A 26,425-nucleotide genomic window follows, 5' to 3' on the forward strand; every position below is an offset into this window, starting at 1 on the left:
TAAATAATAATAAAAAAAATTTAAAAAATCACTCCTCTAGACCAGAATTTCCTGAAGGTTTTTATGTTTAAAGTCTCAGCCCTGGTGTGATATTAAATTATTTTCTTTGAAGGTAAGTATATCATCAGAGTTATACAAGGAAATTCAGAAAAGTTAAATGCAATTTTTAATAAAACTGCCATTGTTTTAAAGATAAAATCAGTTTTGAAATCACATATACTTCTTAGGATTTATAGTTTTAGTATAATGAATCTGAAATAATGGGTTTTTTCCTCCAGAATACATTAGATTGTCTTGCTGGCCCAGGGCTACTTATATGTTAGCTCCCAAGGTAAACATTTTATGTTATAACCTTGCAGAAAATACTATTTTCATTTTCATTACTTTTCTTCTAACCTAGAGTCCTGACACATTCATTGCAATTTTGTCAGTATTTGCGCACTCCTGATAACTTAAATGTTGAAACTCATAAGAGTTATAAATAGTTAGGGAAACATTTCCAAGATAACGTTATGCTTTCACTTAGCTTATTATCATCACTAAGAACCAAGCAATCAGGACAAAAGGTTTACCATTATTCTATCCAAATTTTAGGCAAAGTTCTGAATACATTTTTATCTCTTCTTCACACTACTCCTCCCAAAACAGACAACATAAAATATAAAGCAACTCTAGTTGTTTGTGGAACTACTTTGCCATAAAGCTTGCCTACTGAAGGATCACAAAAATAGTCCAAAAAAATGGAAGTTAAAGGATTCCTATAGACTGCAATGAGTCAAGGCCATATTTGTACCATTCCAAAAGGCCATATCTGACTTAGTACAGTTATTGCCATTTTTTAACAGAAGTTCTGCCAGCAAAGTCTGTGATGGGGTCCTGCTCATTTTGGCAGCAGACATGATATTTAGAACTGCCCCAATGTAGAAGACTCTCCAGACAGAGGTGATGTAGTTTAACCAGCTTTCTGCACCCTGTCTTCATCTTCTCACACAGAAGGACAGCAAGGGTTAAAGGGATTAAGGCTGGAACGCTTTTCCAAGCAGCAGTGCCCAGGCGATGTAGCATCCCAGGAGACAACTGAAAGGCAGGTAGAGTTTAAGGCAGTTTTTATACCCTGGTATGAGGGTAGGGCCTGTGTAGAATCAGTGCCAGGGTTAGGAACAATTTCTGCCTCAGCTATCCATCTACTGAAAAACAGGAATGTCTCATGAGTCAGAGCTACCAATACACAACCATCTCCCTCGATTTGCACAGCCAAGCACTGTGACCATGCTGGGCTACAAATCTGGGCTGAGAGAGCATCACCACACAACACTTGTTCTCATAAATTTAGCAAAATTTCCCTGTCAAACTGTTTGAGGAATCAGATTTGCCCTCCCATGAATATAAAAAAGGCAGTCTTCAGTGAGGTTGTACATACAGCTTACAGGACAGGATGTTTCTTAATAGAGAGGAAGCACTTGGCTTCTAAAGCTCTTTTCCTTGCTTACTGCACACAGATCTGGGAAAACCAGACAATATTCTGACCCAAGCATTCCTACTGAGCTCTGAAAAGAGTCAGAATTATTTCTGAATATAATGGGAGGTAGTATATTCAGACTCTACATGCAGTCAGTATGTTCTAGAATTTAGCCTAATATTGCCAAAAATGAAACCACTCAAGGTTTGTAGAGCTCCAAGGGGAAAAGGTTTCAGTTTCTCAGATTTCTCTATCTTTCTTATCTGCTCCTTTTCTGAACATGGCCTCTCCACTCTAGCAATAGCTTTTGCGTAACACCCTGTTGATTCACATAACCTTGTGTCTTCTCAACCATCATTTATCTAACTGAGTAATCTTCCACTCCAAGGACAGAAATAAAACCATAGGCTAAATACTTATATCAGTTACACTACTGCAAATTCAGACTACCTCTAATAGGAGTCAATGATTTGGAACTATGCAAACAAGACTTTAAATCATAAAAAGGTGAGATGTTTTGGACAAGATATTTGGCACAAATGTTCTTTCAGTCCTTTCTATACAATACACACTCCTATACTGCATTCTCTTCCATGGCCTCAATCCCTGAGATGCACAGACCAAGACATATGTCAATACTTGACTTGCCCATGTCTTTTAGACTCATTTGCAAACATATGGTACATGCCTGAATACACTAGTATGAAAAAGAAAAGTAAGATAGCATAAAGGTTTCTGTGGACTGCTGCTTTACTTCCTGCTATCATCCACCTTTACATGACATCTGAAATGTTTTAATGATTTTACAATGACACCATAACTCCTGAAAAGAGATAACATGGAGACTGTCACTGCTGAGTAATTATTCTGGTGGCACTTTCTTTTCCGTAGTCTAAAAACCATTTTGTGATTTCACTCTCCTATGTCAAAACGCAATAGGATTTCAGAAGACAGGCAAGTATCCTGGTAAGAGAAGTTTCCAGATTTAGAAGTCATCATGCTAAAACTGCAAAGATCATGCTTACAGTAGAACTTCCTCAACTGCTACCACTGGTTGAATTAGAAGAAGGCTTACTGCCATTGCCAGTAGATGACAGGAAACAGTAATGCTTGTATTCATTCTGTTTGAACCATCTAACCTTATGTATTTATTGAACAATGAAAACCAGAGCAAGCCAAATATACACTCACACCATAGTAGGTGATAGCACTATTTTAGTATAAGACATTATAAACAGATGTGCCTTGATTTCTATCTTAAGAGAGGACATCTAGCAAGCTGTGTTTATTTCCACGAGGAAGTGTGTTTTGTGACTACACGGAGCACTGTAATCTCTCAGATAGTACTACGTTAAAAATACAGACTGTGTCTGCACTGCCTATACGTAGGCATACTTGTATGGGAGAAGACTCAGTTGTCTTCTATTTCTATTGTTTTGAGACAGCAAGATGCTCTGGTGATGAGTGCCAAAGAATGTTTATAAACAAGTATTTCTCTCTTGGAAAGGAAAGAGAGGTCCCTTCTGCACTTTGAGTTTCCACCAAATTCTCTTCCCAGTCCTGTCCTTCCCTTTTCCAATCAAACTGCCCATTTTCCAGTTCATAATTGTTACCATCAGAAACACACTTTCCTTTTCCTCATTATGCCCTTACATTTCAGTATTTCCCTTGTACTATACTTTCTCTCTCCCTCTTGTCTCCAAGTCCTGGACTAAATTATATGTTTTGGTCTCCACTCTCCTCCTAAGCTTCCATTGACCCCTTCCCAACTGCTTTCCACCCTCTCTGGCCTTGTGGGCATGTGTACCAGCTACCTCTTTTCCCCAACCTCCCTGCACCACCATATCCATTGAAGTATGCCAAAACATATTCCTGAGCTGATCTCACTCTAGATCTACCCAAAGAGCATCTTGGATTTCCTGTCATCATGTCAACATTAAAATCACAGAATTACAGAAAGTTATCTAGATGGGATCTCTGGAGAGCATCTACTCCCACCTTCTTCTAGAAGCTGCATTCCAGCCAATACTAGATGAAGTCAGCTGTGGCTCTTGCTAGCCAAGTCTTGAAAACCTCTAAGGATGGAGGTGCTGGAGTTTCTCTGGGAAACCTGTCCCAGCGCTGCACTACTCCTCCCGGCAAAGTTTTTCCTAATGCTGAGTCTGAACCTCCCAGCCACAGTTTGTGCCTGCTGACACCTTGTCACACCTTCTAACACTACCAAGAAGAGTCTGCCCCTGTAGTCTTTACAAGTCCCCTTCCAGTGGCTATAGGCTGCCATTAGATTACTGGTAGCCTCTTCGCAGCCAGACTAAAGCTCAGCTCCCTGATCTTTTCCTCACTGGTCACAAACTCTAGCCATCCTGGCAGCCTTCCACTAGCCCCTCCAGTTTCTCAATATCCTTCTTGAACTTGAGGGAGGAGTTGTCTCAAAACCGGACACAGTGTTGGAGGTACAGTGTCATGAACACCAAGAACATGGGGATGATAACTTCCTTCTCCAGCTTCTGGACATGGGAAAAAAGTCCTCTCTGAAGCTGAATATTCATCATACTTCCACATTACTCTTCCTTTTCTGGCCTTGCCAGAAATTACTAAAGACCATTACCTTCCTTTCCCTTGCTCTGTTATTTTCAGTCTATGTCTCAGCTAACCTCTTGATAATTTTTTGTAGCTTCTTTCTCCTTACTAGCAAGTACACTATTTGTTCATTCTCCAAACCTTCTCTACACAATGGTCACTTCCTTTCCTTACCCATTCTTCCTCTTACCCATTCAAAATAGTGAAAGTGAATCTCTCTTTACACAGCCATGTCTTTGCTCTGTACTACTTTATTGATGTATTTCTGGGTTGCCTACACCTCATGCTTCACCTTCTGACTTATCCTACTGAACTTCAGTTCCTTACTCCAACATGTTCCTCCTTCCCCTCCACGACGTATGTCCAAGGAATAGTATTAGTGCTACGTCACTGTGTATTTACAAAAGTCTCTCTTTGTGCACATTTACCTTCTACTATAATATCCACTTGGCTCACAATAAATTCATGAAAAAAGCTTTTTAAAAAGAGGGTTTTTTGTCAATTACTATTTTGATTTTGGGCACCAAATGCTGATCACTAGCAGTAGCTGCATAAATCATCCTTCTTTATTGTTTTATTTTTATGCCCTTCAGTTACATTTGCACTGCCTGAGTTTTGGAGGTAAATATCCAAAATATTAGCAGAAAACTTCCTCAGAAAGCAAATCTTTCCCACATCCTTCCCTGCAGTTCCTCTTTAAGAGGTGTCAGCATGGCTGAGAGAATGAAGTGGCTCCACATTGTTTGCCTGAACTATTATGTGTTTAACATTTCCATGACAAAAGTGCCACTCGACTTCTCCCCGATTAATGCAGCTCGAGGGCTCTTGTCCTCCTTTAATAAAACATTGTTGAAATCATTTATTTAGAGCCCCTGGTTACTAGTGGGAGAATGACCATCTTTGTGCCAAAATATAGTGTATACAGTCCACTATTTTGTAGTAGATCATTCTGTTATTTAAGAAATTGATTAAATGGATGTCTTAGAAAGTATTTATGCTAATAGAGCATTACTTATGTCATTCAGACAGTCAATGTGAGCCTTTTCAACTGTCTACCACAGCCAATGCCTCAAGTAAAATACAGTAACTTTCAACTTTACTGCTTACAAATCTGTATCACATACTTGAAATCTCACAGAGAAGCACTGCTCTTCCCATTTGAAAATGTTTTCTGTTGCAAGACTACCTACTTTTCCTGAGGACTTTGCAATGGGTATGTTGTCATGGGCAGTGTGGCAGTGTGTGATGTTATTACTGGGGACATGAACAAAATCGATTGAAGGTCTGAATTTGTTTTAGTGATGTTGAAGATGCGATGCAACTTAGGTCACTCAAGCAGTGTTTTCTGTGACTCAGCTGGTGATGATTTTGTGTCCCACTACTTTTTATACACGCACCTTGGCTATTTTGGAGTTCCTCTCACCCTCCTCCAGTGTACTCAAAAGAAAAAAACAAAACAAAAACCAAGTACTGGTTTTGCATTGCATTGAAATGGAATTTCTTGTTCTGCACCTGCAGAGTTTTCTGCAGCTACCTTTGCAGACCTACCATAGATATGTGCTATAGATGGATGCCTGCAGTGAGACATCTGGTACACTAACAGCTTTTAGGAGGAGTGGAGATGAGATTGTGACTAAAATCCATCATGCTTTCCAATGTGACCGTGAAAGTCTTGGCCAAACCTGCGCTTTGCTTTCCATCATTGTAAGGCTTCATTTCATAACGATTTTGAAAGTTACATATGCCTGCCTGTATACATTGGTGTATATTGTTAAAAATAAACAGAGACCTTATGTTATGTCCATTGTGATTGCATACAAAAGCTTTGCTGTTTGCTTGGGTGATCAGTGAAGCTTGAATCTCCCTCTATTTACTGTATGGTCACTGTCAGTTCAATGAACTGCCTCCTTGTTCTCCACCATTGTCCCACACTCCCTTAAACATTTGTCACTGAAGTGCCTCCAAAGACAAATAAACTGTCACCAAGAATTCAAACCTGGTAACTGGGAATAAAAAGGGAGCAGAACCTACTGGATTATTTTACATGAAATGGTGGAGAGTTCCTTCTCCCCTGGGAAGAGATTGGCTGGACAGGACCTTGGCAAGGAGCACTTTCAAATACCCAGACAAATGAGAGAACTTCCTTTCCTGTGGAAAATCTCCCTCTGTCAGGGAACATGAAGTCTTTTCCTCACTTAAAGCTGTCCTTGCTGCATCCCTTGACATTTTAAGAATTTCCATTTGTCTCAAAATCAAGGAAAAGAAATACGAATTTGATGGACACCAACATCTGCACAGGCTTTGTAGGCTGGGACACATACCAATACAGGCAGCCATTCCTCCTGGAAATAGTGCTTACACCGCCAACACGACAAAATCCACAGAGTTATCTCCTTATGGGGAGGAGCTCACAGGACTGAATTAGTTCAGCTGTATCTATTGTACAATCATTTAAATTAAAACAATCCACTTTCTGTGGAGGAGGAAGCATTCAGATGAGTCCTCTCTGCCTAGTGGTGCTCAGTGTTGATTTATTCCAGGCAGATGCTTTTGACAGGAGCCTGTAAAATCAAGTCTTGAGTTTATTGTAGCAGTTAATTATCAGTCCTTTTCTAGTGCTAATGTCTTTACTCCTAACTGAAGAAAAATAAAGGCATTTAGCTGGGACTTAATTTTTCATCAGCAATGAGTTAAATAGTCCTTGTGGGCGCTAACTGTTGACAAACTGAAAATACATTTCTAAGCATCTCCTGAAGAACTGGACAAAATATTTAAGATCATCCCTACGCAATTGTGAACTCAGCATTTTGTAAAGAAAGCTGACTCTGTTTACAAGTCTCACCCATCTACCCTGTCCTCTTCCTGATGAAAAGATATTTCCAGCTTTGTTTTAACAATAAGCTTACTCAACCGTTCACACGACTTTAAAAACGAACTTCAGATCATAGCCGTGTACCATACTCATACACTTGTTTGCTATCACAACTGTTTCAGGGTTGGTTTATGCATGTGTGCCTGTGTGCATTTATCACTGGGCAACCTAAACAAATTCATGCCCTAAAGAAATAATGAAATAATTTGTCATTGAAATAACGAATCCAGAAGCAGGGATTTCTAATTTTGTTGATTTATACAACGGACAGATGTGGATTTGTGCTCTGTGGAGATCTGGTAAGATGAAAAAGACACTATCTTGCTAATCTGTTGCCCCCTCAGTCAAAGTTTATTTGTGGTAGCTTTTAAACTTCTGACTCGCCTTCCAATTACAGCATTTAAACCCAAAACTTTAAATAAACATCACGAATAGAAGAAAAATAAACTTCCCCCCCCCCTTTTTTTTGTGAGTGCCTAGCTTGACGCAGTCCAAACTCAAATCCCCAGAGGACTGAGCTTTCTCTTTTGTGTTAATGTTTAAAAGATTTTCCAATGCTGGAGTTTATTCCTACTGCAAACATTTCTATTTACAAGGTCAAGTGTATCAGCACTCGACACAGCTTAAGAGTGTAATTATTTATCTAAGGGCATTTGAGTGTAGATCAGTAGCTCTGGCAGCAAACCAGGCTTCAGCTCGATGCAAAGCAACTCCCAAGAACAGTATTACAAGATCTAGTAATTGCTGATCCCTCCAGTGTGTTTACTTTTGCATTCTTCGTTGTGGGAGAAAGCAGGCTGAATGGCAAACTTTCGTGTGTTTTGTTGCAGCTCCCTTGATGCGTGTGCCACTGCCTGCGCGAAGCCTTGTTCGCAACGCTTGCCACCTCTGTGTGATGTATTTCTCACCATTTACTTGTTTGCACGCCTAGGAGCATTTCTAAGAGTGTCAGTGAGAGCAACATGCCTCCACTTCATGAAGAAAGCACGGCACACTAGTAATTCTACGTACATACAGGAGCAGTGTCCTTGAATTGCTTTACTCTCTTCTGGCACTGGCAAGTTACCATGCCAACGCATTATAAAATCAACCACTCTTTTAAAGTAGTACTTTCAAAGCTGTATTTACTTCTTGCATGTAATTATTCATTAAAGTAAGAATAGCAGTTATTTACATCTATGTAAAGTATTACAGGCAGACAGAGATTTTTGTTTGTTGACTGTTTTTTGTTTGTTATTCTGTGGTTCGTGCCCCCCTGCTGCCCCCCCCCCCCCCCCCCCCCCCCGCCCTCCAACCTCGGGTGCTGAGAGTTCAAGTGTCCCTGGAAAACAATTTCACCACATCCATTATTTAAAGCTCTTTCTTTACTAATTTACACGTTTAGAAAATACAAAAAGCCGTACATATTTAACACACAGGCCTTTTTTATGCCTCCTAGAAAAAATACAAGGTTTAAGGCAGCTCAGAAATGCATTTATACAATTCTACAACGTTCATAAAGTCTCTCCAAATAAGAAAGTTAACTTCCAATCTGTAAAATACACTGTACATTTGACGTTCTAGAGAATACTTCACTGAATCACTGTTGCTGGTATCCCTTTTAAACGTAAAATGAAATCTGTACCTTTCCAGAAAAGAACAGCAAATGCAATTATCTGGCAAATAGGATGTGGATTTAAAACCTTTATTATTTTTTTAAATAAATTATTCCCAAAGCATACAATTTATAAAATTCTATATACAAAGCAGAGCAACTGGTAACAAATCCCAGTTTTAAATACATTTTTTATATAAGATTTACCAGAGGTCAGCACCCTGATACGATGAGAGGCAATATAACTTTTCAGGATATTTGTACATACATGTTCTCGAGTTTAAAAGTGTCTTTCAAAGATGGCAGTGCAGAGCTCTTTTAAAACAAAAGTTGCATTGTTCAGTATAGCCAACAACTCTGGGGAAAAAAAAAAAATTATTATTTTTTTTTTTTTATGTCGCTAGGTTAAGGAGGAAGAGACGGCTGCTGGCAGGCTTTTGTTATAGGGAAGATGTGTGTGCAAGAGGGAGTGCTGTAAACCACAGAATTTATTCAAGCCTGCTATTTCCTTAAATGTAATTGAGGGCAGATGCGGCATAACCCCCTTTCGGGCACCACCGCATCGTGAAGAGCGAGACCCGGCGGATGACAACCAAGTCGTTGACTAGGCAACCAGTAACGGCAACAGCTTTGGCAGCGAGTTTGGGCACCTCTTGCGAGCTCTTCCCAACCTTCACGTCAAGAGGCTTAACGAAAAGGCCACCGCCGGCACGCCACGACTCCCGGCTCCTTCCTCCGGGGGGCGGCTGGCGGCAGCGGGCAGCCGGCCGCAGCCCGGCGAGCAGTCTCTGGCTCAGCCCGTCCATTAGCTCGCTGCTAACAGGAAGGCAGGGTGGCAGCAACTGCATAGCGCACACTCGAGACCAACACCCGAAAACACGAGCGGCCCGCGGCCGCTCCGCTCCGGCTCCGGCCCCCGTCCCCGCCGGCCGGCTGGCAAGGCCGCGGCGGCTTCGCCAGCCCACGGCGGCTTTGCCAGCCCACGGCTGCCGGGGACGCCAGGCTAGGCCAGGCCGGGGGAAGGAGGCGGCGGCGGCGGCGTGGGGGGGAACCTCCGCCCGCGGGGAGACGCGGCGGACGCGGACGCCCGGCCTGACGGGCGCTTAAAACCGCGCCGGGCGGAGGGGCCCCGCCGCCGCCGCCGCCACCGCCGGCGGGCCGGCGGGGAGGCCAGCGGCGGCCCGGCGCAGAGGGCAGGCGGCAGGGAGGGAGAGACGCTAGAGCCGCGGCAGCAGCGGCAGCAAGATGGAGGCCAGCAGCGGCCAGGCCGCGGCGGCGGCGGCGGCGGGCCGGCCGGCGCTGTCCGCCTGCACGGGGAAGCCGGGCTCGGAGCCCGCATTGTCCTCCGCGTCGTCCCTCCCCTTCTGGCTCGGCTCCTCCTCGTAGTCCTCGTCGTAGTACTCCTCCAGGCCGCCGTCCGAGCCGCCGCTGCTGCCGGCGCCGTTGCCGCCCATGTCCGCGCCGAAGCAGAGGCGGGCCATGTTCTCCTTGACCGACTCGCAGATGGGCCGCTCCAGCCCGTCGCAGACGCAGTCGTTGAGCAGCACGGCCTTGGGCACGGCCAGCATGTCCTCGATGACGGCGCGGCACTCCGGCGTGCAGCGCAGCCCGTTGAAGAGCTTCCCGCAGTAGGTCATGTAGCGGTTGAGCGCCAGGCTGCAGCGGCTGTCCCAGTCGCAGCGCCGGCGCGCCTCCGTGCAGCCCATGACGCCGGCGCCGCCGCCGCCGGGGCCGCCGCCGGGGCCGCCGGGGCCGCCGCCGCCGGGGCCGCCGCCGGGGCCGCCGGGCCCTCCGGCCGCCGGGCTGCTGGTGCGGGGCAGGCAGGGCTCGATGGCGCGCTTGGTGGCGCGGCAGTTCTCGTCCTGCGCGCAGTCGCAGTCCTCCAGCGCCGGGCCGCGCCGGGTGTGGTTGAGCTGGATGAGGGCCGCGATGCAGTGGCTGGGGCACCGCCGCCTGGAGGAGGCGGCGGAGCCTGCAGCGGCCGCCGGCCCGTCCCCGCCGCCTCCCGCCGGCGGCTGCTGCAGGAGCACCGGGGCGCACGCCTCGGCGTACTGGTTGTACGCGTAGCTGCACTCGGGCTCCCCCTGACACTGCAGCACCGCCTGCCAGCAGATCAGCCGCCGGCCCTGCACCAGCGAGCCCCGCGGCGGCCACAGGGCGCCCAGCGCCGCCGCCAGCCACAGCCAGGCGGCCGGCCGCGGCCAGCGGCCCCCGCCGCCGCCTCCGTGCCGAGCGGGCGAGCGGGCCACCATCGCGGGCGGCGGCGGCTGCTGCCGCCGCAGGCGAGCGGGGGAGAGGCGCTGGTAGACGAGGAGGAGGACGAGGAGCAGGAGGAGGACGACGACGAGGAGGAGGACGAGGGCGAGGAGGAGGACGAGGAGGAGCTGCCGCCCGTGGAAAAGTTTGCAGAACTCCCGCCGGCCGTGTGCATCAGGTCCCCTCGCATCAATCCATCCGCGCCGGCTCCGGGGCACTCCAGCCCACCCGGGAGCTGAAACCGGCGAGGCCGCGGTACGAAGCAGGCGCCCGGGGCCGTCCCGTGCCCCCCACCCGCTGCTCCCGGCTTGGCGACGGCGGCGAAGGCGCCTGGAGAGGCCGGGGGGAATCAGTGCAAACGGGGGCTCGGAGGAGAGCGGCCCCGCAGTGCGCTCGGGGACTTGCAGACTGCTCCGGGAGAGCTCATGGTGCTGTCCTGCTCCTCATGCAGTTCCGTTGCTCTCTCCTTTTTTTTTTTTTTTCTTTTCTTTTTTTTGCACAAAATAAATGCCCAGCTGCTGCTGCCGCCGCTGCCGCCGCCGCCGCCGCCTCCTCCTCGGGAGCTTTTAACTCTCCGCTCGCGGCATCTCTGCACATGCCAGCCGCTCCGATCCCATTCACCGTCCCGGCTCCGCTCGCTCCCTCTCGGTACGGGTTGCACTTTCGGGTGGCGGGGAGGAGAAATGTCTCTCCCCGCTAGCAAGAAGATAGCACGGGGGAAGGAGAAGAGGCAGCCTTCAGGGTCTCTTTCTCTGGGCGACTGATGCTGCTTCTGTTGTCAACAAACCCTGCAAGCTGCTCTGCGGATCCGTCTGTGGATCTTTTTTTCTTTGCAAGGCTTTAAATACAAAAGTGCCCTCCGAGCAGCAGCAACGTGCTCTGATTAGGCCTCATTATGCATGCATGGAAAAGCAAACAAACAAAAAAAATTAGCAACGCTTCTTCTTTTACACATCCCCCCAGCCTGCGCTCTCTCGCTCTCTTTCTCCTTTTCTCCACTTTTTTCTCCCTTCGCTCGGCCCCCTTTCCCTGCCTCGCCACTTGCCATTGGTCCAGCCTGTTGTTGAAACTTTTTTTTTTTTCCCTCCTCTCTTTACGATCTGCTGGAGGGAGGGAAGGAGAGAGGGGGGCTGGAGGGCAGCTCACATTCAAAGCTTGAAAGGAAAGGCTTAAGGAGAGTGACAGCCCCCCGAGGAGCCCCTCCTCCCATTAAGGCGGCGCGGCGGCCGGGCGAGAGGCGCGCAGCGGCGGTGGCGGCGGGGATCGGCGCTCAGGGGCTGGCCGGGCGGCGGCGGCGGCGGCGGCTGCGGCGGGGGTCGCCGGCAGCACCGTGCCGCGTCGCCGCGGAGGCAGCGGGGCAGGCGGCGTGGATCTGCGCGCTGGTTTTGCAGGGATGTTGCTCTTAATCTGGTCCTGCTCCTTGCAGCAAGGGGAAGAAAAAGTCTCTAGCCTGAGCGATGTGTGTACCCACACTTCCCACTGATTCAAGTGAGGGCAGAGCTGCTTCCCGAAAGGTAGGGAGGATCAGGCTCAAAAGGGGACCGACTTTGTTCTTTCTGAAGTCTAAACAGAGCTCCTCGTTTCAGCGTGTTAGTACACTCGGGGAGAGCAAAGCTAACTCTACTAGTGGTGTGCCGCGACCCTGTCAGTACTGCTTTGCTACGCCTTCAGTATTGCAACTTTCTTTCCACTTACCGCATCCCCCACCGATTTTCAACTCATTCAGCTCAGCTTCTCGCCTGTGGTTTTTGTGCACGGGTTTGACACTGACCTACGAGGATACCTGTTGACAGAAATAGCTCTTTGATACTTTATTAAGATCTGCCAAGTAGTAAAAAGTTGTTTAAAGTCAGTTAAGAGGATGAAATGTGTTTTCACTGAAAGCAAAGTGCCTTGCTGACGTCCTGCCTTTCTGTTACACTCTGTTCGCTTTGCTTTGCTTACAAGGAAGTAGACACAAAAATAGAAGTATTAAGGCACAACGAGCGGTGTGTAACAAAGTAAGTAGTGGTCTATTTACCCATTGCCTTTCGTTTCAGTGCTACCTTAATTCCAGAGCAACGTCGTCTCCAACCTCAAGGGGCATCGGTATCTGCTGCCTGTCAAAACTGGCGCTTTTTTCATCCTGAGACTATCAACTCCATCTGTCACAAAAATCAGGACTAAATCTATTTTCCAGAAACTCGGTGATCTTGGGATCCTATGCGCTGTGGACTGATGTCTGTCTGAAAGTGCATGGAAGGTGGAATGGTGGTGTGGTATGGCTGGGAGTCTGTATGATTGATATGTTGAGAAGCATTCGTAAGGATTTGCTCCATTCTCATCAGTTTTACAAGCTGCTTGTGTTTCTCCTTCAGTACAGTTTTGCCTCTTCTGGTGTAAAAATCGTATTTGTGTTTTTAAATCCATGAAAACTGCATTCAGAAACCCTGTCTTCATCCACCTAGTTTGGAACTGTTTCTTTTAATTCTTGTTTAATAGTATTATTAAAAATGCCAGATGCCATTCAGGCAGGGTGCAGTACATACACATTGCTATCTACACTGGGCATTGGATTACTTTGCAGCCGTATTCACTGATGGTAACACTGCTACCGGGTGGAAGCCGGCTAGTTTGGGGTGGGTAAGTTGGAGACGATGTTGCAGACGCTGTACAAAGTGCTGCAGCACTGCCTGATTGCTAGGGAAACTAGTCCACGTAGGTGCAGCTGGAGAGAAGGGGGCCTTGATGCCAGGATGTTCCAGGAGTAGCGAGGCTGAGAGAGGGGACTGCAACGGGGCAGGATCATGCCTTGGCATGGGACAGGGGCCTCCTGAACTTCCCCAGCACGGGAGAGCAGATATGGCTGGCTATCTGTCCCAGTGGGGCTGCCTTCTGCGGACAGCTGAGGGATGAGCTCTGCCCTCTCCCAGTTCCTGCCTTCATCTGCAAAATCCATCCAGCTCGGCTGTCATTCATTTCTGGAGCAGAAAGCAGGCTATTTACTTTGTGAGGAATGGCAGCAGCTGAACTTCGGACCTCCCAGGAGGGGGAGTAGAGGAGCCTTCACTGCCGGCCTTGCATCCTTGAGTGGCTGGGAAGAGGCTGCAGTGGTGCTGCCTGAGCAGGAGGATCAGTGCATAGTCCCACTGCTGCTGACAGGCTTCCATGGTTGGGGACAGTGTTCATTTTGCCTGCTGGTCTGAAAGGCGGTGCATGGCCTGAAGCATTATATCATTCATAGGCAGAGATTTTCACATACACCTTTCAGTTAAAGAGATGGAAGTTTCATACAGTAATAATAATAATGAGAATGATGACTTTGAAGTTTGGAATTTGGAATTATCTTTGAGTGTCATACAACTGACAAAAATCATAACAGAAAATAGCTGGGTTCTTCACTTCCCACACCTTTTAGCCATGTAGAATATGATCATCTACATCCAGGATTATATACCCTTTGTCAGTAAACTAACTTCTTAAAATGGTTTAAAACATAATAGTCTGTCTTTATTTAATGAACATTTGTCCATATTTGTAACTGCCATTTTGGGTAGGGACTTTGGGGCTCACAGTGCTCTGTTGGAGGAAGGAAATCTTTTCTTGTGTGGAATTAAACCTAGGGAAATAACTCTCTGCCCCCCCCCCCCCTTTTTTGATGCAGTTTTTCTAACAACAAAAATGGTATTGTCAAATTCAGCTTTTCAGTTTTCAGAGTAGCTCTAAAAGTAATGAGGAAGGCAACTCTTGCTCTTTTTCACAAGGCACCATACAGGAAAATGTATCCCATGACTGGACAGTAAAATAAGATCTTATAGTTTCTGAATTCCCACATTTGCTATGTTTTCTGTCCGCCATCCTTTCCTGTCCTAGCAATTAATATTGTTCTTTACACCAGCTCTCCAAATTATTATAGAGTCTTCCATCACTAGGGGTCATTTTGGCAGCCAGAAATGCCAGTATATATCTGATCTGGATTTACTGGAAAGACCCCTGGGCACCTTTTTGTTTAATCCCGATGTCTTTTCCCCCTTCTTATTTCACACCCTTTCCTAATGGATCTCCTTTCCAACTCATGTTTTCCTTAATTCTTTCTCTGACCTATTTTACATTGAGAGTGTTCAGAAAATAAGAAGATCAGAGACTCACAAAAACAGTTAACCTTAAAATTTAGCGGTTCACATTCAGGTGTAATTAAAAATACATGGCCTATATATGTGGTTAATTCCTCTCAAATGATTTCTAAGCACATTTCTTTTATTGGATTATATTGCTTTTTCTACATTTCAAGACATTTACAACTGCTATTAAAAATGGCTGGCAGGAGGCCTGTGAAACAATTAGCTGATAAAATTTCAGTTTGTGCATCCAGTAATATCTTAGTATGTGCCTGATGGAGATACACACTGAAAGAGCACTATTTCATCTTGAAGAAAGGATTAAATTCTCTACTAATAGAGGATTTCACCTGTCAGTGAAAGGTAGCCTCTTACCGAACTCTCTCAGTAGTTCTCAGAACCTTGGCATTATGGTGCATGGGAGTCATGGGAGGGAGTAAAAGTCCTACTCACACACCAACATTCATCCCGTAGAAATGGCCCAGTAAGGTGTCACTCACAGTAGCCTCTGCAGATGACTGAATATGGACATGTGCATACTGCTGAGTTCTTGGATTTGATGTACCCTCAGAGACCCATAAATAATAACTTCTGCACTCTAGAGTTACAAAAGAAAAACCTTGTGACTTACCAGATTCCCAGCACAAACTGGGGGCAGGGGAATTAATATAATGTGTTCCCAAGTGGTGTCTGTTTCAATGGAGAAGTAAGGGCAAGGGAAGGCATCTAAATGAGGTTCTTGCTCCACATCTGGAGTAGTTTATCTTTTTATTGACTGTGCAGGGCTGTTTGGGAGATTGGTGTCCTAAGTTAGCCACCTAAACTAGGTGTGAATACTCGCCAAAATAGTAATTTATTCACTAGAATGTGCAGGGCTTTCCAGTGTGAGCATCCCTGCTCTCTCTTGCTTTAGTCAGGAAAAAAAAAAAAAAATTAACAGGGAGGATAGTAAGTAATTGTATTGATCGACAGTCACCCCATTGAGTTGAAGTCCGTAGCCGATGAGACTACTGCACTTCATGCACGGTCAGTTAGACATTGTTACATTGGCTATACATTTTTAAGGTTATCTTTGCTAGTGTAAAGTCTTGTGAACATTATTAAGAGCATTCAACACCTGGCCTTCAGGCCAATTATTTTGAATTGATTCACCTATATATAACCTAGGATTGATCCCTTCTGGAACAGGTTGCACACATCCGCTTGCACACCAATCAGCCTGGGGCTCCTGTTGACACCTTATGATACTTTATAGCCTTTTTCCACTCAATGCACCCTGCAGATTGCCAGTGTGATTTGTTTATAGGCTGGTTCTTGAGACTATGTGCTGCATGCTATGAGTTGTGATTTGGGAATGTTTGGGAGAGCAAAGCATGCTGATGTAGCATTGGAGGACTGTGTGGGGACTGTGTAGGATCAACTGTGTTGACTCTGGAGTGTGCTGTGTGGAGGTGCTCCCTGGTTGCCTCCCAGAAGACAGCCTGGGACTGAACTAATGTGTATGCTGGATGGAATTGGAGTGACTCAATCCGTAAGCAACTGACTATACTTCAATATCTGAAGTGTTATGGGACCAGAGAACAAAAAGAAGTGCAGATAGTCTTATCTTATTACAGGAAGGGTAGGATATATAAAGAGAATGTGGAGAGGGCCTGTTTGGAAGAGTTGGAGGCAGGATATCATTAGCAAGTTTTGAATGTTAATGACTTCGGTCCTGTATATACAGTGCTGTAATGGTTAACTGCATACGTAGAATCATAGAATGGTTTGGGTTGGAAGGGACCTTTCAAGGTCATCTCGTCCAACCCCCCTGCAATGAGCAGGGACATCTTCAACTAGATCATGTTTCTCAGAGCCATGTCCAACCTGATCTTGATTGTTTCCAGGGATGGGACTTCTACAATCTCTCTGGCCAACCTCTTCCAGTGTTTCACTACCCTTATCATAAAAAAAGTCTTCCTCATATCTAGTCTGAATCTACTCCCTTTTAGTTTACCCCTTGTCCTATCACTACAGGCCCTACTAAAAAGTCTATCCTTATCTTTCTTATAAGCCCCCTGTAAGTATTGAAAGGCTGCAGTAAGGTCTCCCTAGAGGCTTCTCCAGGCTGAACAACCACAACTCTCTCAACTCTCTCAATGCCTGTCCTCATAGGAGAGGCGTTCCACCCCTGTCATGAATTTTGTGGCCCTTCTCTGGACCTGCTCCACCAGATCCATTTCTTTCCAGAACTGAGAATTCCAGAGCTGGATGCAGTACTCCAGGTGGGGTCTCACAAGAGCAGAGCAGAGGGGCAGAATCACCTCCCTCGACCTGCTGGCCATGCTTCTTTTGATGCAGCCCAGGATACAGTTGGCTTTCTGGGCTGCAAGCGCACATTGCCGGCTCATGTCCCACTTTTCTTCTACCAGTAACCCCACGTCCTCCACAGGGCTGCTCTCAGTCCCTTCATCCCACAGCCTGTATTGCTGCTGGGGGTTGCCCTGACCCAGATGCAGAACCTTGCTCTTGGCCTTGTTGAACCTCATGATGTTCACATGACCCCACTTCTTAAGCTTGTCCATGTCCCTCTGGATGGCATCCCAGCCCTCAGGTGTATGAACTGCACCACTCAGCTTGGTGTCATCTGCTAATTTTCTGAGGGTGTACTCAATCCCACCATGTCATTGATGAAGATATTAAACGGTACTCGTCCCAATATGGTCCCCTAAGGGACACCGCTCGTAACTGATCTCCATCTGGACATTGAGCCATTGACCACTACTCTGGATGCAAGCCAATTCTTTATCCACCAAGTAGTCCATCCATCAGATTGATATATCGCCAATTTAGAGAGAAGAATGTTGTCATGTCAAAGGCCTTACAGAATTCCAGATAGATGACATCTGTAGTTCTTCCCTTGTCCACTGATGTAGTCACTCCATCATAGAAGGCCACTAGGTTGGTCAGGCAAGACTTGCCCTTGGTGAAGCCATGCTGACTGTCTTGAATCACCTCCCTGTCCTCCATGTGCCTTAGCATAGCATCTAGGATGATCTGTTCCATGATCTTCCCAGGCACAGGGGTGAGGCTGACAGGTTGGTAGTTCCCAGGGTCCTCCTTTCTACCCTTTATAAAATGGGTGCAATATTTCCCTTTTTCCAGTCACTGGGGACTTCACCTGACTGCCATGACTTTTCAAATATCATGAAGAGTGGCTTGGCAACCACATCAGCCAATTCCCTCAGGACTCTGGGATGCATCTTGTCAGGTCCCATAAACTTATGTATGTTCAGGTTCCTCAGGTGGTCTCGAACCTCATCTTCTCTTACAGTGGGAGGGAGTTTGCTCCTCCAGTCCCTGCCTTGAGGTCCATCAACTTGAGAAGATACATAAACTTGCCTTAAACATACTTTTAATTCAGTGTCTCCTTTTTTTTTTCATATGCCTTTTCCATTTATAATATTTACTTAAAAATTGAGTAGCATCCTTGTAAAGTTGGAGATTGTTATTTATATATGAAATAGTAAGTATCATTGAGAGTATTTATCCAGTGCATCCAGTACAGTAAACATGGAAATATTGCACAATACTTTGCTGGACTTCTGCTTTTTTGAACTCTGTTCCAATCTAAACTACAAACTAGACCACACATACTGTTAAAACAAACCTACGAGAAGAGTAGGACTCCAGCCCTTTTTTGGTCCTAACAAAGGCAAAAGTAATTATGAAGGCAACATGTTTCTGGTCACCTGTTAAGCCAGTTAGATAAAGGTTTTAAAAAACCACACACACTGTCACTATGTCAAACCAATTTCAACCATCACAGTATTATGGGAGTTCTTTGTTGGATATGGCAACATATACATACACAAAAGCAGTTAGATGGTTTTTTGTTTGGTTGTTGGTTTTGGTTTGTTGATTTTTTTATTTTCAGATTTTTCAAATGTTTACAAACAGATTATCCCTGAAGCACCTAGTAGGTCTGTATTTCATTTTATGGATGTACTTCTTTGAAATTAGTATAATACAAGTTTGCAAGAAATAGGAAATTCTGAATTTTCCTCTGTAAGAAGCATGAAGAAATGAGTAGCTTTGTGGGTATGCAGAGTTCCATTCTATGTAGTCTGAAGGACAAAAATAAGAGTAGCAGTTTCATTTTTGTGGTTTCAGATTACACCAACACAAATATAACATGTACTCTGGAAGGGTAATACCTAATTTGGTGTCCTACTTCTTCTACTCCCAAATTAAATTTCTGTATTAGTATTTGAAGATGGCTGCAGTGAAACATGCCATTCAAAAGCATATCTCCATTCTGTTCAATTTAGTAGATATCCTTGATGTGTCCTGGGATGATATTTGCCTAAAGCCTTGTTTACACGCAAAAGTAGCTGTGGTTAAAATAAAACTGTCTTTGAAAACAATTTGATTAAAGTAATAAAAATCTAATTCAACATAAATTTGGAGTTAGCAAACCGATTTTGGGTGTGTTTCAGTAGGTGTCTTTAAGCACAGCTGGCTTCATATCAAGAAATGGTGATGTCTTTATTGAGTTGACCTGCTATAAAAGAGTGTCAGACTTGTTTATTACACCTTCTTAGAAGAGTTTCATTCTTCCATTGTACTAAAACAAAATGTGTATAGACTAAATAATATGCTAAACATGAAATAGGCATGCAAATATTTCAGAATACTGACCCAGATTACCAAATTCAAATAAAACAGTGTTACTCAATAAACAAACTAATTTAAGTGTGCTCGGACAAGGATTTGCTCTGATTTAACTAGGTCTTTTAAAAGGCAGTTTTAGTTAATCAGTGCATCTGTTGGTACAGGCAGCAGCCTAAAATCCCTCTAGTTCATTTGTTCATTTGCTTGAAATACCAGAGGTGAAGAATGAATTAAGATGGCTTTTTATATGGAGCGAGATAACTTGGATAATTAGCAGATTTTTATGACAAGTACAGCAGCTACTTTCATGCAGGTACATGCATCTTTCTTCCTAGACTTTACCTAAAGTTAAAAGATGTCAAAGTAGTTAGTAGAGTTCCACTCCATTCCTCTACTACGCCCTTAGCTGTGGTATCTGAATGCTGGGATGAAAGAAAAACGTCTTTGTGTCTTAGAAGTTTAATTTGCAAAAGTGATGAATGATTCAGTTACTTCCATATTAGGGGCACAGTCTGAGACATCTCCAGACAGCCTGATTCTCAGAATATGTTGAGCAACTAACCTTTGAAAATCAGATTTTCTAGTTTGACATACAAAAAGGAAACATTCACAGCTATGGAGAGCTTTGAAAATGTATCTCCTTTCTGCAGCTAACAAAAATTAAGGGCTTCAGAAATGATAGAGAAACACAGTCATAAACTTGTCACTGTGCCAATAATAAGCATTAAAATATTGAGGTGGGAGATCTTGGTAACAACACCGCATAATAACTGTGGTTTTCTTTTCAGGTGAAAGATTTTGTTCCGGGCTTTGATACATCAAAATATGCTGAGCCACCAGCCATTCTCAGACGTATTGCAAATGAGTATTTTGTTCTTCCTAACAAACAGTAATCATTCTCCGTGTGCATCATGGAGGTAAGATACACTGTCATCTTTCTGCTTGCCTGAGGCAACTGCTCTTTTCAAAGTTTCCCAAAAGGGATGGATCAGATTAGGGAGACTGTAAAGATGAGACTCAAGTCAGTACTTTGGGGAAAGTGGTTAGCAACAGCGGTGCTCTGGAGATTTCCCAAACTCTGGGAACTGAGTTGTGTGCTGGCATCATGCTGCTTTCTGGAGCCAGACCTAATATCCATGGCTGGATAGCCCAAACATGTCCAGAGGCTTACAGATATTAGACATTAGAGATGGAAAAGAGGTTTTGGAACATTGTCCATCCCTATTGCAAGATTATGCAGTCAGTGTGAGATCAGTCATTGTGTTAAATTTTCCAGTGGTTTATTTTGGCCTATATTTAAATGTCCTAAGTGATAAGTTAAGGGGTTTCTACCACTTTCTTTCAATAGATTTCTTTGGAAACATCTCTTATAACTAGCACAACTTTTTACTGCCTTTAAGTACCATTGTGTATAGCTATATTTCATTTTCCCACCCAGGTTATTTTCTATCAACATTAATTCTTGTGGTATTCATAAGATTAATTATTAGAGTAATTATTGGATAATTAGTTATTCATGATACCCATACCAATTCAGTTCACTATGCTGCAGGTAAAACTGCTGTTTGTGTAGCCTTGTCTAGTAGCTTTTATCTGACCTGTTAGCATTCAGACCTTAAACAGAGCTAAAGCAGACTAGGGTTAGGATTTAGTATAATACCATTGCAAATACTCTTGTAAAATCCAGTCAATAGCATTAATTTGCTTCATTCTGTTTTTCCATCGGTTTTACACATTCACCCCACAAACCTATTTAGTACCTGTTTCTTCCTTTTGTTCACAGCCTTTACCCTATTCTGGACACCCTGCCTGTGCTTATGGGCTACAAGCTGTAATATAAAGGCTTAGAAGTAGCGGAAAGGAACTTCCCTAAATTAAGGTTCATGTCTTACAAGAAAAATAGCCTTACAAATTTATACCCTGTCCTTGCCTTCCACATTTGGCATTTGCTTCTTTAATCTAGCTGTAAAAGAGAGAAAGTTCCCTATTCTCTGCTTGCCTCTTTCTTAAGATCCAAATTGGACTTGTTCCAGCAATGGTCTGAGTTAAGTTCACAGAACACTTGCTTTCATTGTATTTGTTTCATACCAGTGGGAAGATGCTACAGAGATGCTATGGAGATGAGGTTTTGCAAGAGACTCATGGTATATCTTTTGGTATTGCAAAGGTAGTCCTGCTTGAAAACTTTTTATGATACCCTGTTTTCAAAGGATATGTCCATTTCATAGTTGTTTTTAACCTAAGTTTAACCTGAGTTATATAACTGCTCTAGACATGTTTTTTGACGGAAAAGTGGGATCATTAACTGATTGCTTGCTTTGGGTTAGCTGGGCCTTATGACTTCCAACATGTTATTTCTCCTCAACTGGAGTGAATTCTCATACACTGAAAAGCTTAGCAGTGTGTTCCAATGTAGCTAATCTGATGTTTACTGAAAGGTAGTGAGTTTCCTCAAGGTGAGGTCAAAGGATCATATATGCATGTGAGCAGTACCAGGGTCTTTTACATTTTTTTTCACCATTCTTTATTTCACTGTGGAATGGTTGCCCTTTTGTGATAACATCTTTATACTTATTTTCCCTATGCCTCAATTTTTTCCCTTACATTTTTCTCTCTCCGGCCCTTTTTTGATTGCATTTTTTGCATTCTGCTGACATTTAGGAAAAAACAGCAGAGAAGAGGTCCTCTATTTGACCATATTTATTGATACTGCTATGGCCTCTCCGGTTGCCTTTTGCCAACTTTCTTAACTGATTTTCCCTTCACAGAATTATTTGTCAAAGGCAAAACATTGTACAAACTCATACCTAAATGTATTTCTATGAGAATGTGCATCAGCATCATTTGGGTGGCCATCTTGGAGCCCTTCTGTGGATTTGGGAAGAGACTAGGAGTTACCACCAGGTGGAAGATTGCAGCCTGGATGGCACACTACAAATATTCAAGTCTTACAGCTCAGATCAGAGCAGATAGTTCAGAGCAAGCCATTATTTGAATAAATTCACATAGAGTGTTTATGTGACAAAATATAAGTTTGCTTGCACATCATTTGTGAACAGAAAATGGGACAAAAACTGTCAAACAAGAAGCTTTTTGTGAATGGTTCAGACAGTATTAGTCTTCTTTTAGGTGGAATGTGACCCTGCTAACCCTGAAGTGTGAGTTAGACCTTTGATGTTCAAGGGGATTCAGAATTAGGCAGGCAGAATTCATCCAGCCTGAGACAGTAGAGTGTAAGAGACTGGTGCAAACTCTCCCTTTCAGTTAAATCAGGCCTGGTTTGTGACCAACCTTGAAACTGAGAACTAGATCTAGTAGAATACTTTGAAGATCTGGGCAAAAGGTGGCAAGACATCTGTTCCTTAAAAAAAAAAAAAAAAAAAAAAAAAAGATGATAGGAAGGAAAGAAAATGGAGGAGAAATGGTAGAGATAAGAGGGAAGAGAAATTGCTCTTTTCTCCTGTCTTCTCCCCTGTTTTTGAAAAAGTAATTAACATATATTGAATTATCACTGTCATCATTATCACATTAGCATTTACTGTGCTGGACCATTTAGCAAGGAATAAAATACCTTGGTCTTTTACATGTTTTGATTTGACAACTCAGTGCAAGAGAAACAGGGTTTTTTTTTCAGAAAACATCAATGTTGTAGGGAAAATGTCCTGATCACAGGTGAAAAACATCAGGATTTTTCTTCACTTTTGGTTGTTTAGATTCAGTGTAATCCCAGTAATATTCACGTCTGCAGGATGTCCCTGGATGCGAGAATTTCCATTGGATAGGTACAGCTACGTAATAAATAAATTAATGTGGTCAGACTGCACACCTGAAAAGGCACAGGGAGAATACAAGTTACATTTCTTTTGAAAGAAGTAGACATTTATGGTAATTGTGGATGAAAATCACCCCTGTACTAATAGCCAGCAAAAAGCCGTGTCTATCCTCTTTCAGGAACTACAACTTAAGTGCTTAAAACTGGGCAGATTTAAGGTTGAAGGGGAGTGTCTATATGGTCCATCTATGTGAGGAAAGATTTTTATACAGGGAACTGGTCTTTGTCCCTAATGAAATCTGATGGAAATGGGCTCTGTTCATGGAACATGCCCTGGAAACAGTGAGAAAGGGGAAAATCTCCACATTGGTAATGTGGTGAAAACCCAATTGCAGTTGTATCGTGGCTGTTAGAAACATAGGTAGCAATTTCATCAGCAAGCACTGTCCTGCAGTTTGGGTCAATATTTCCCCAGGAATGTAACGCCATTCATCATGTCCCTGCAAGCTTTCTTGATTTTTCTCCCCATGTATAGTGCTGGATTATTTTTGTCTGCCATAGAATTTTTTTACTGGAACACATTAAACAAAGCTAAATTCAGTAAATGAAAATTGTTAAAACTGTTTTATATGTCACAAAAATACAAACGTATGATATTTTTTTCTCCAAAAAAGTCAAAGTATTGAACTGTGGTGTTTAGGAGGAAACAGCTTCCCTCCTTACTTGGCTAAGAGGTAGCGTACAAGGTCATTCATTTAGAAATAGGGTAATTTCCTGTACTTTACTAAATCTTGTCTTGTAAAGGTAGAAAAACAGAAATATCAAAAAGTCTCCATGATATATAATGCATACTGTGTTTTCTGACCCTTAGAAAAAGCAGTTTCCTCAGTGCACTCTCCTTGCTCTCAACCCTAAGTAATCTATTACCCACTGCTACTCTTATCTGATGGCTTTTCTGTGGAATTAACTAGTCCTGTTTCAGGAACAAATTCTTGTGCTGGATAAGGTCAAGTGGAATAAGTTTTTGGTGACCAAATTTTAATCTTGCTTCATTGTAAATCATGAGAAAGCATACTGATTTTCATCAGTGAGAATCCTTAATTAGACCGCAGGTTTCCAGTGATTGCTTTGTAATGTCACAAATGATCTGTAATCCACTTTTGAGGTCACACAGAAATCTCCCTATGTTTGGTTCTGTTCTGACATCATTGTTTCTTTCTAACTTTGTGCTTTATATAATTATAACAGAATAACATGCTTGGGGCACCTTTCATTTTTTGTCCTGTAAGAGGCTAATAAACCATTAGGGGTATTTTACAACATGGTGAGTGCTATTTTGTAGTGTTTCATTAGCCACAAATCCACAAGTTACTTTCAGGAATTCCAGATGACAGACTGAAGGTATTTTTGCAGCTGTTCTATAGGAGCTCATGAAAGTCTTGTTCCCTTTAAAGAAATAAAAAAAAAAAGAAAGACCTTTTTATGTATCTGTCCTTTTGACAGTCTTCTGTAAAGCAAGAAAAAGACTCATCTCTGTTACAGCTCAGTACTGTGCATTTTATCCATATGCCTGTGGATAGTTCAAATATCATCTCTCTTGTAAAATACTTTTGCTGTAGCAGTGAATGAAGTGGATGCCTTTGAATAGGATATAATATGCTCCAAAATGCTTTGAATGGCTGTTCGCTTAATAAAATATCGCCTAAAGCGATGCTATCTTCTGACTATTATATGGTGTTTCATGAGTTGACTTTTAAATTGAATTCCCTGCCATCTTTATGTACCGGAGAACATCTTGAAAAAATCATACTACAAATAGTGACTGTTTTCTAAAGGTCAAAGAAATTGTAAGGGGGGAAAAAAAGTCTTTTCTGAAAAGAAATATTCAGGAAGCCCTGAATATTTATATACTGATATCATCTTTAGACCTCCAGGGTGTTTCAGAGTACAGACAGCTACAGTTTTTAATAAAAATGTTTTCCAAACTGAATTTCATTTCTCATTTCAGATATATAAAAAAAGATTAGTTTCCTGACTCATACTTCTTTGTTTGAGTTTTAACAGTTAATGTTTGGTCCTTTTCCAAAACAATTTTCTGTTCATTTTAAAAGTGCTAAGGCTTGGGATATAGAACTGCCAAGGACTGTTTAAAAAAACATATGCTAAAGACTTGCATACAAGGTAGTGGAAGAGGATGAACAATTCGTTTTAAATGGCCCCTGTTTACATGACAATATTTTAGCATGTATTACCTAGTGAGATAATGCACGTTCTATACTGCTATTTTAAAATTGTAGTTGGTTTACTGAGTATTAAGTCAGTGTGCAGATGTCTGTATTTGTCCACCTGCTCTGAGTGCTCTTTTGGCAGTCCTCCATTTTTCATCCTTACCAGGATGCAGCAGCATCTACTGTTCTTTTCATAGTGATAAGATATCATCTAGCAGTTCAAGTGCTAGTCTTTCTCAGGATCAGTCCATTTACATCTGTGCACTATATCGCTGTACCATGTTTTCTACACCTGCCCTGAGACATAAAGAAGAACTGCCTCTGCTTGCCATCTGGGGAGAACTGAAGGGTCAGGAAATCCTTGAAATGAAATATCACCACAAACATAATTAATGGACTGTGACAGTCATCAAAAAGTCTGTGGAGTGCAATAGGAAAGGACATCTTTCTCTTTATAAAGAGTACAAGGCCAGGTAGAAGGTGAAGGAGCAAACAATATGAAGTCCTTAAATAACATCCAATGCAGTCAGACAGAGGTACAACCTGGTCCTGGCCTTCAGTAATGTTCCAAACATTGGGAAGTCATGTGAGATAGGGTATGAGACAAGACAGCAACAGACCAGTAATGAACACTTCACAGCAACAGCCTCACAGCCTGTCTTCCCACATCAGATAGATTGGTTCTTTTCTGACTGGCAGCAAGATGTTGGATTTGCAAATGAAGACAGCCATATGTTTCTGCATGGCCACAGGCGAGCTGCCCCTGTGCACACCTGGGTGGACTGTGCACAGTGGCTTGGTAGCTGGCACAGGAGGTGGCTTGCACAACTGAATGTGTATGGTAGCCACTATGTAGGTGCAGTTGCTATCATCATGGAATGAAGCATTTTATCTGTGTTGGCTGGACACGATGG

General features: G+C 43.5%; 1 protein-coding gene and 1 long non-coding RNA gene across 2 annotated transcripts; one reads left to right on the top strand and one right to left on the bottom strand.

Moving 5' to 3' along the window:
- Nucleotides 1-8,007: 8,007 nt before the first annotated feature.
- On the bottom strand, nt 8,008-10,893 carry GAS1 (growth arrest specific 1). The gene has a single exon (XM_075020733.1). It carries the CDS (start codon nt 10,755-10,757, stop codon nt 9,723-9,725), a length of 1,035 nt encoding a protein of 344 aa, XP_074876834.1. The 5' UTR covers nt 10,758-10,893; the 3' UTR covers nt 8,008-9,722.
- Nucleotides 10,894-11,611: 718 nt separating this feature from the next.
- Nucleotides 11,612-13,286, top strand: LOC142027090 (uncharacterized). Its single transcript, XR_012649005.1, has 2 exons — nt 11,612-12,275; nt 12,801-13,286. It is a non-coding gene; the product is annotated as an uncharacterized LOC142027090 (long non-coding RNA).
- The last annotated feature ends 13,139 nt before the right edge of the window (nt 13,287-26,425 follow it).

The sequence above is a fragment of the Buteo buteo genome, chromosome Z, assembly GCF_964188355.1.
Source record: "Buteo buteo chromosome Z, bButBut1.hap1.1, whole genome shotgun sequence".
Taxonomy (NCBI): domain Eukaryota; kingdom Metazoa; phylum Chordata; class Aves; order Accipitriformes; family Accipitridae; genus Buteo; species Buteo buteo.